At 45.9% G+C, this 10,485-nt stretch overlaps 1 protein-coding gene across 1 annotated transcript; it reads right to left on the reverse strand.

Moving 5' to 3' along the window:
* Positions 1-234: 234 nt before the first annotated feature.
* On the reverse strand, positions 235-9,294 carry TEX36 (testis expressed 36). Its single transcript, XM_065920153.1, has 4 exons — positions 9,244-9,294; positions 2,478-2,609; positions 1,698-1,778; positions 235-711 (listed from the first exon to the last, which is right to left on the reverse strand). Exons 1-4 carry the CDS (start codon positions 9,292-9,294, stop codon positions 415-417), a joined length of 561 nt encoding a protein of 186 aa, XP_065776225.1. The 3' UTR covers positions 235-414.
* Positions 9,295-10,485: the final 1,191 nt, after the last annotated feature.

The raw sequence follows: 10,485 nt of genomic DNA on the forward strand, positions 1-10,485 counted from the left end.
CTATATTAATCATGTAGTTTTAAAACTCTCCCTGAAATTAGTATGGCAATTTTTAAATATAAGCACATTTTCCTTTCAAACATGTTCATTTAAAATGTGTATATCATCACATATCTTTATTTTAAAAGGGCCTGAATATTTTTCAACCTTATTAAAACCATAAGAATATTTTCAAGATGGGGGAGTGGTAAGGTTATCTGTTGCCATTCTGATTTCTCTATATAAAGACTTTAATCTCTATGTTATCACTGCAAGAAAACATCATCTCAGCATTAAGGCACATGTAGTCTACATTCTCTAAACAATTATAAACAAATCTGATATCAAACATCAGTGCTGCATCAGAAAACACATACTTGTAGAATGTCCAACGACATACCAATATTGCAAAATATCAAGGATCTTCTGGAAGGGTTATGGCTCCAGTGGAGAACTGGTCTTTTTGTTAATCAGGAACCTTACTTTTGGATTCTTTTTCCAAAACTCTGTATAGCTTTGCTGGGGCATAAATTTAAAAGCGTTCCATATCTCATGATGATGTCTTGGAAAGCGTCTGAAAATTGGGACCACCACAGCTTCCTTATAGACATATGATATTTGGTTATTTGAAAAGCCATCGAGACAAGATGGAACATAGTCACATGCCCAAAGATTGAAATTTCTTGAAACGTGTTGCCTTTTTTCTGGGGAGATCTTCTTACGTCCCAAGCCCTGGAGAAGGATCACAAGCGGATTAGGAGGAAGATATTCAAAGCCACATAGTTTGGAGGTCTTTAATAAAACCACCTTCACGACATCCTGTGTTTAAATGACCACTCTTACAGGAGGCATCCTTTATCAATTTGTGGTAGGCTGTAAATTGACACAACCACCTGATTCTTGTAGCCTTCCACTCCCACCAAAGGGCCTGGGCTTCTAGAGACATGGACGGCTGAACCAGAGAGACCCCAGCCTGGACAGCCAGGAAGCCCGCGTAGGTTCTCTGCACCCAGGCGGCTGTATCCACCCCTAGCTGCATCCCCAGCATTCAGTGGGAGGGCTCTTACTCCGAGAGATCCGAGGATTCTCTCCCATCCCAGAGGATTCCCAGTGAAGGAAGCAGGGCCTGGTTCTCCACCCACAGGCTTCCTCCTCAAATCTTACTAATGTGGCCATTAGAAAATTTACAAATTACATATGCAGCTCGCATATCTATTTCCATTGCACAGTGCTGTGTTAACAACCACTAACCAGCGCCATCAGACTTTTTATCAGTGATGGGGAAACACCATATCCAGGAACAAGATAACTGTAGTTAGTAGGGGCTCCTTCTTTATATCATGAAAACTCCCCATCCTTTCCTTGGATGCCTCCTTATGGGTCCTGGCTCCGCCATCCAGAGACACACATAGGCAATCCCTCCTCATGACAGATCTTCACCAAAAAAAGCTCACAAATTAGACGGTTTATGGGAAAGCGCTTGGATAAGCATGAAATTCACAAAAACCTAGGCAGAAGAGAGGATGGTGTGGATTTTGAAAGTCATGTGGGAATTTGATAATTTACACTTCCCCCCCGCCCCCGGCCCGGTAAACTGTTATGAGGCTTTAATTTTATTTCAATTTTTAGGCCAGTCGTCAATCTTCACCAGCTCTCAGAAAATCAAGAGCCCTGATGTCGCTGTTCATTTTTTTAGCAATGTGGAGAGAAATACTCACAGAGTCAAAGTAGAACCCAGAGTCCTGAAAGCTGTGACGATTGTCGTGATCAGAGAAGGGGAAGTTGTTATTTACTGCTTGCTGGAAAAGAGCCAGGCGAGAGATAAAAAGCCACACATCAGAACCACAGCAGGCTTCCAGAACCTGCCTACAGTGGCCTGGAAGGAAGACGGAGGAGGCAAGTTGACCTCTATGTGAGAACTAAACCCATCCACAGCGATGGAGCAAACAGCGCGGGGGCGAGGGCTTAGGTGTGTACATCAGCTCAAGGCTTTGAAGCTCTACTTCATTGCCAGCTTTCTTAAAATTACAACGTATTCTCTTTAAAATACCTTATAAAGAGACAAAGTCAATAAAATACCTTATCGACTTTCAATACCTATTGAAAGTCCGTAGGCATGGAATTGAAGGCTAGAAAGGAATTTTGAAGCTATCGTCTTCACCTGGCCAGTAAGGGTCCTAGTAGACCAGAGCTCTCTGGTCCAGGGTGGCTAAGTGTGAAGTCAACCCTGCTTCTATCTCTGACCACTTGCGGCCCCTTAATCTACTCATGAACTGGTCAGGGAGGTAGAAATGCGTGTTAAGCGCTCTGTCCATAGAGGAGTAACTGTATCGTCTGGACCAGGATGTAGTTCCTTCTAGAGAGTATTTGAGGAGCCTTAGTGAGCAATTGTGAAGTGAGGATGCTGCCAGAATGTAGGGATCCAGGGAGAGCTAGTGAGCAGTTCCCTCCAAGCAGTACCACCCCCTTGGAGAACCAGGCCAGCGCCCTGGACTCACCTTCTCCCGCACTTTGTAGATTGGCGGAAGTTTCTCCTCCACTTGCCGAGATAAACGTGGACTATGGGACTCTTTCAACATCATACTTGTGATGGATTCTGGCGTCTTTTGTGTTAGTCCAATGTGAGGGAACTGGAAAAACAGCACACGCCTTGATTAAAACCAGACACATCTGAATCTCAAAGCCAAGTATCAGGGCTTCCTCTGTAAAAGGATTAAAATGCAATTTGGGTGCTTCTGGCATGCGATGGAAATGGCATAATTTTCGTAATTTTCAAGTATCCTTTCCAAGACAAAAAATATTGTCATGGCCCAAGGCCACCACTGCCGGTTGTTTCAAGTTACAAGGGCCACCCTGCTGCTCGGAGCCTGGAAGCGGTTCCGTGGCCTGGGGAGGGGGGTGCGGTCCCACGAGAGGGAGCCGATGAGCTCCAAGGAGACAGAGTGTGTCATTTGAGACCTTCCCGGTGGTCAGGGAGTGCCCCATACTCAGGGCCAAGCATTTGGCCCGCGGTCCCAGGGCTGAGCCAACCTCCTGCAGGTAGGAGGCAGACCTTCGGGCACAGGAAGGTGAGAAGGGTCATGTGAGTGTCTACAGAAAATGTAGAATGGTAGAGGCTGGGAAGATTATCTGGATGCCAGGGGTGAGCTGGGAGTGAGCTTTAGTATCTCCCTGTGAGCAGGAGGGAAGGAAACAGGACTGATTCGGGGGAGGTGGTCCCAAAGAAGGTCCAGACCAACCCCATAGGGAGCTCTAGACAGAGTGGCTTCTCAGAGTCGGCCTGATGGAGTGAGAGGACTCTGGTCCATCAGTCACTGGGTAGAAGGGAAAGGTGGAGGACCCAGGAAGCAACTGACCTTGAGGAAGAAGCTCTTTTCAGCCAAGGAGTATCTAGGGTTGGACCCCGCACCCCCCCAACGAAGCCACGCTCTCAGCAGCTAGGCCAGGAGTCCATTCCCAAAGAGGGATGTGGGTTCTGCTTGATGGCCACTGTAGCTCACCCCAATTTTACATAAACAGCTCCTCTACAAAGTGGCCTTTGAAGTGGTGGTCTATAGGAGAGAAATATGAATGGAAACTGAGATGGTGATCTATAGGAGAGAAATATGAATGGAAACTGAGATACAAATAAAAGGCAAGACCCCAACTCTCAGTGAAAATTCTCGCAAAAGGAGGTAACATAATGTGAGAGTGGGTCATAGACAATAGATTCAATGTCCCTGGGTCCAATCCCAGCTCTCTCTCCTACAAGGTCAGCCTTCCACAAGAGACTTAATTTTTCCAGGTCCCAGTTTCTTTATCTGTAAAATGGGAATAATAGTAACCTACTTGATAGAGTGCATGCATGCTAAGTTGCTTCAGTCATGTCCAACTCTTCCCGACCCCATGGACTGTAACCCACCAGGCTCCCCGTCCATGGGATTCTCCAGGCAAGAATACTGGAGTGGGTTGTCATGCCCTCCTCCAGGGGATCCTCCTGACCTAGCGATTGAACCTGCATCTCCTGTGGCTCCTGCATTGCAGGTGGATTGCTCACCATTGAGCTACTAGGGAAGCTCCACCTGATTGAGAAGATGTGATTATAAGAGAAAAACACATGCACCCAGAGAGTATCCCCTAGCTGTTGACAGGTTCTGTTCTTGCTTACAGCTGTCCCCTCCCTTATCCCCAAACCCACTGTCACACCAAAGGCCAGTCTTTCCTTGTCTTCAGGATTACAATGACATTGGTTAACACTGTTGTTTTCTCCCACTCCTTCTCAAGTCATGATGTAACTGTACATATAACTATGGCCTTTGTTTAATCTCTGCACAAGAGTGCATTTAGTATGCTACTCTTTATGTCACAAGGTGGAGAGATTATGTCATCTGTATGGAACACTCAGTGGGGCATTGTTGGCAGAGAAAATGAGAAGCAATGGTTTATACAACACATAGCAATGTGGAAAAGAAGGAACAGAGTGAGATCTGTAACCCAACACCATTTACATAAATAAATAATCCATGCACACAAAACAACACTACATAATTTACAAGAATACATCTCAGTAACAGAGCTCCCATTAAACACGTGTGAGTGGCTGCCTATGGGGTGAGCAGAGCAGGAACAGGTATTAAGAGCAAGGAAGTGACCACATGAACCAACCAACATTGGATGGACTGGCCCTGCTACGGATGAATGACACGGTCACTTTGGAGGAGGGCACCAGGGAAAAGGAAGGTTTCCTTGCCATTGTTTAAACATTTCTTAACTAAGTGCATCTATTACATTGTCTCATTTTCCACAACAAAAACAATCGTCTTTGTTTTTGATTAGCATTGTAATACTTGCTCATGGTTTTAAAAGTTCAGACAATAAAGAAAAACTTAAGGAAGGAATCGGGTTGTATCAGGCTTCCCAGGTGGTGCTAGTGGTAAACGACCCACCTGCCTATGCAGGGGATGTAGGAGGCATGGGTTCCTTCCTGGGGCTGGGAAGATCCCCTGGAGGAGGCCATGGCAACCCACTCTAGTATTCTTGCCTGCAGAATCCCATGGACAGAGGAGCCTGGTGGGCTATAGTCCGTGGGGCCACAAAGAGTTGGACACGACTGAAGCAATTTAGCACGCGCACAGGATTGTATTATGTGATTCCAAAAAATTACAAATACCTTAAAAAATTTAACAGTTAACTTTTGGGAATTCCCTGGCAGCCAGTGGTTAAAAAAACCAAAAACAAACCCAGTAACTTTTGGTTACCCTCTTCTCCCGCTTCTTGTCATCCCAGATAAAAATAATAACAACAATAGCTCTCATATATTCCTTCACAAACACCTGTACCTACAAAGGGGACTTACACTGCTTTACAAAAGTTGGACCGTATAACGCATACTATTTTGTACCTCACTTTTCTTTTTTTCCGTTTTTTATGGGAGTATAATTGTTTTACAGTGTTCTTAGTTTCTGTTGTACAACAAAGTGGATCAGCTCTAAGTATACACATATCCCCTCCCTTCCGAGCTTCCCTCCCACTTCTGCATCCCACCCCTCCAGGACATCACAGGGCACCAAGCTGAGCACCCTGTGATCTACAGCATAACTTGCTTTTCTTGTTTAACATTGTTATTCTTGTAGTTCAGTTGCTCAGTCGTGTCCAACTCTCTGTGACCTCATGGACTGCAGCACACCAGGCTTCCCTTCCTTCACTATCTCCTGGAGTTTGCTCAAATTCATCACTTAACAATATACCCTAGAAATTTTTCAAAGTCAGCCTATACATTTCTAATTCATTCTATAGTGTGTGTGTGTATATATATATATATATATATATATATATATACATATATATGTTTTTAAGCAATTTTTAAGTAAGTATAAATAATACAAAGGGCCTCCAGACTCAGAGCCTTTCTCTTTTCTCTTCCTCCAATCTGCTTTTCCAAGTTATGGAGAATCAGGCCACGGATAGGGAGTTTTTCTACATCTGGAAGGGTTCCTCTCACCAGCTGAATGACGACTGACTTGAGTTCATTTGTATTCTGCAAGACTGTGGACTAAATCACTGTTAAAAAAAAAATGGCTCTAGCATTTTAATTTCACTCTTTTAAAATATATATTTAATGGCTATAACATGATAGCTGTGAAATAAACCCTTCTGTTAGATATTGTAACCATGAAATATAGCTTTTTAACTAGTTGGCGGTGAAATTTTTGCTGCATTCAATCACTCAATGACTGAAATATTAAACAGGAAGGTGAACGTGTGTGCAGAGTGCCTTTTCTACTCAGCAACAGCCAGATCACCACCAGCAAGGTCAACTGTGAAATGACTGTCACCTCCAATGTGGCAATTACTGTCTCCGAAATGGGCTGCTACTGACACAAAACCAACAATTTCCTTAATTTTCCCAACTTGTCTACAAGTTACTTAGGGAAACTTCATGTCAACACTGTTCTTTTTATTCTCTGAGGTGCCGGCAGCAGAAAGGAGACCCACATCGTAGGCTCTGGTTAGATTTTGGGGAGATAAAATCTTCCTTCCTAAACTGGTTCCTGGTACATTCCTAGGGTCCCCACTAGGAGACGCCATGCTCTTTCTTGATTTCTCCCTTATTACAGAACACTAACTTTGGAGTAGCAACATGGCTGGTTTAAAAAATACTTCCCGAGGACTTCCTTGGTGGCCCAGTAGTTAAGACTTCACACTTTCAGTGCTTCCGCTGCAGGGGATGTGGGTTCAATCCCTGGTCAGGGAACTAAGATTGCAATAAGATCGAGGTTTGGTTAAAAAAAAAAAACAAAAAAAAAACCCTCCTCCAACTCTCTTGCAGCTAAATTGGACATGTGACCCTTGAAATGAAAGCCTAAGTCTGTGGGTGGGGCTCCTGGGAAAGCGATTGTTTTCTCCAGGAAAAGGGGCAGATGCAACTGACAGGCACCTTCTGTCTTTTTGCAATTCGACTTTCTCCTCATTTACCTGCCTGAGCTGACACCACACTGAGGGTGATATGAGAGGCTGAGAAGAACCTGGGCTTCAAAGACATTCCAGGGCATCTGTACCAGCCCTGAACTGCCTCCTTCTGCACTGGTTGTGGATTCCAAGCAGGGCCCTGGGGGCCTCCAGGCCGTTCTGTGTCCCCCCCATTTCTTTGATGACAGGAAATAGGTTTCCTTCAGCCTCCAAGACTTCCCTGAGTTCTAAAGGGCAGATTCAAGTAGTTGTTAATTAGGGAAGGGAGGGGATATGAGACCAGGGAGAAACAAACAGTCAGAAGGAACAGCAATGTGACCTTGGGGCAAGCTCCTGGTTCCCCACTAAGGGATACACACCACGGAAGCTTTGAGCTCTTCTGCAGATACTGAAGGTCCTCAGGAGGGAGAAGTCAGCGGTTAACATCGGCATGCAGCCCACAGGGGCATCGTCTTAATGACGGCATGCAGCCCACAGGGGCATCATCTTAACGATGGTATGCAGCCCACAGGGGCATCGTCTTAATGATGGTATGCAGGCCACAGGGGCGTCGACCCCAGACCAGTTGGACCTGAAGGTTGATGATGCTGACTCACACTTACCTCACCACCAACCCATCAGAAGAATGTCCACAAGCTGGTCACGCCCTGTTTGAACCATTACGCCCTGTTAAACCTTCTCACCATCCTCTCCAAGCTGGGACATATGTTTCCAAGGCAGGAGTCCGCTGTGTCCCCCTTTGCCTGGCAAAGTTATAAAGCTATCCTTTTTTACTTCACCCAAAACCCTGTTTCTGAGATTCGATTCCGCAGTGGCGCACGGAGCAGCCGAGTTTTCGGCATCACTGTTACTCGGGGAACACAAACCCTTCTCTGGTTAAGGCTCTGTAGTCAGCTTTTTATAATAAATTCAGTCAAACATAATCCTGATACTGTCGATGATAAAAAGAGGCCGAGCTCTTTAGCCTGAGAAGCTTGTTTCTTCCTGACCAATTAGTGCATGTAGTTCACACTATTCCTCATCTCTCTTTAGCTGCCAGGAAACTCAGAGTCAAATTTGTTTGACTCCAAATATCTATTGTTTAAGCCATATGGCCTGCATATCTATGTTATGCATTTTATGTATTTTCTATTTTCTATGTTTCTATGTTATATATTTTCCCAGTCTCAGTCTCCTAAAGTATATTTAAACTGGTTCTGAGGTTTTGTTTTTATATACTTTATACTTTATTTTTAATATTTTCCACTCATTACTTTAAACCTTTGTGGAATGGAGCAGGGTATACAACAGGAAAGAATATCAGTATAAATATATATCCTTCCTATCTTGTGGGTACCAAAACCCAGGGATGCTCAAGTTGCTTAGGTTGCCTTTGTATCCATGGGTTCTGCATTGTGGACACATATACTGATATCACATATATACATATATATTATGTATATAATAGCAACAGTGTTTCCATGCATTATACTAAGCACCTTTGTACCAATTGTCTCATTAATCCTCACCATGGCCTCTAACCTTGGTATATCATGCTTCCATTTAACAAAGAGACTGAGATTAAGCCTTCAGGCCCCAACTTTCCAACATATTTTCCATTTTTTTTTTCTTTTAAACAAATCTTTAAAAAATTTTTTATGTATTACTACCCTAAAAGAGGTTAGTACCACTGTTTTCTGTGATACAACCAGTGGGGAAAAAAGATAAAGATATCAGGTCCATGGAATTTATATTCTAAGAGGGAGAGAAAAGTCACACATATAATAAATTATATAGTATGTCAGAAGATGAGTGTGTGCCTGGTAAGTCACTGAAGTCGTGAACAGCTCTGTGTGACCCTGTGGACCACAGCCCGCCAGGCTCCTCTGTCCATGGGGTTTTCCAGGCATGAATACAGGAGTGGGTTGCCGTGCCCTCCTGCAGGGGATCGTCCCGACCCAGGGATCAAACCTGTGTCTCTTATGGCTCCTGTATTGGTGAGTGAGTTCTTTACCGCTAAAGCCACGTGGGAAGCCCATGTCAGAAGATAGATGTTATGAAAAAAAGAAGCAGCAGAGAACACAGCAGTTACTACCTCGTGGACATTCACAAGATACCAGTCTGCTGAGTGGTTTATGCACAGACTAAATTTCATCTGATCCTCCAAGAATCAGATATGAGAGCCCCATTTCACAGGTGAAAGAACTGACATGGGATGAAGGGATCGGTCAGAAGTCACACTATGCTAAGTAGCAGCAGTAGGATCTGAGCTCAGTTCTGTGCCTGACCACACCCCTGTGGTCTGAGAAAGGTGAGAGAGGGTGTCACCCTTCTTACCCATCTTCCGTCCTTGTCTAAGGGTGGGTTGAAGCGTCTCCCTTTGACCATTTTGTGCAGGAAACTGAAGGGGGCTGAGACAGGCGCTCTTATCCCTCCATGGCCTCATGAGCTCTACACCTGGGAAGCCACTCGCCCTTGTTCCTGGCCTCTAACTCGCAGGCTCTACCTGGAAGGGAAGTCCGGGAGTGGTCCCTGTTGTCATAGCATCAGAGCCCAACCATCACAATGGGGCAGGAGCGCGGGTTCTCCAGCCGCCGAGGGCTCCTGCTGTTTCGCAGTGTGTGAGCCCCCGGGTCCTGGGTGAGGAACCCCACACACAGGCCAAAGAGGTGGGCTCCAGACAGTCCTGAGACACTCCACACCCTCCAAATCCTCCAACAGACGACTCCTGCATTGAATGTCTTCACGGTCACCATCTGCCCCAGCCTCTTTGTTTTCAGAGACGTGAGCTGACTCTGCCTTGTCTACAGCCCTGGCATGACCCAGGCCCTGGCATGACCCAGGCCAGGACCCAGATCTCCCCACGGGCTCCTTTCATGGCCTCTTCCCTGCCCAGCTGGGGCTCACTCACTGCGCGTTCACCATGCTGCACGCAGCTGAGACCGTGAGGAAGAGGCGATCTTGAGTAATTATTCAGTGCCAGGGGTTGTGCTGAGCACTTTTCACGTGTTTTACAAACCGCTGGTGTCTACAAATGAGGAAACAGCACCTTGTACCCAGTGAGGGGGGCGCCAGGTCACAGGACGGCTCCAGGGCTCGCGAGCCTTTCCCGGGGCCAACTGGTCTCCCCCAGGCTGTGGCGGCAGCTCCTGAGAACTGGTCTTCCTCCAGGGTCCGGACGTGCAAATGCGGCCTCACTTCTCAGTGAGGTGATTTCCGCTTCCCTTCCTTCCTCCCTTCCTTCCTTCCTTTCTCTCTTTCTCTTTCTTTTTCATTCTCTCTTCCTTCTTTCTCCATCTCTTTCTTCTTTTCTTTCTTCATTTCTTCCTCTCCCTTCCATTCTCCTTTTTTTAACGCCCTGTCTTGACCATTCTATCGGCTACTCCATGCAAAAGTTAGAGTACGCGTCTACAGGAGTCTCTGCCCGGCTCTCTGGGTAGGAAATTGTGTCCTCATCCCTCTCTTCTCCTAATCATGGCCAGGGTGACCTCATAAGAGCTGCGTGTCGGGGACACGGGGCCTCTGCCCTGGCCAGCACTGAGGGCCCAGGGCGGTGGGCTCCTGGGTGAGATGCCTGCG

The sequence above is a fragment of the Muntiacus reevesi genome, chromosome 2, assembly GCF_963930625.1.
Source record: "Muntiacus reevesi chromosome 2, mMunRee1.1, whole genome shotgun sequence".
In the NCBI taxonomy this organism is placed as follows: domain Eukaryota; kingdom Metazoa; phylum Chordata; class Mammalia; order Artiodactyla; family Cervidae; genus Muntiacus; species Muntiacus reevesi.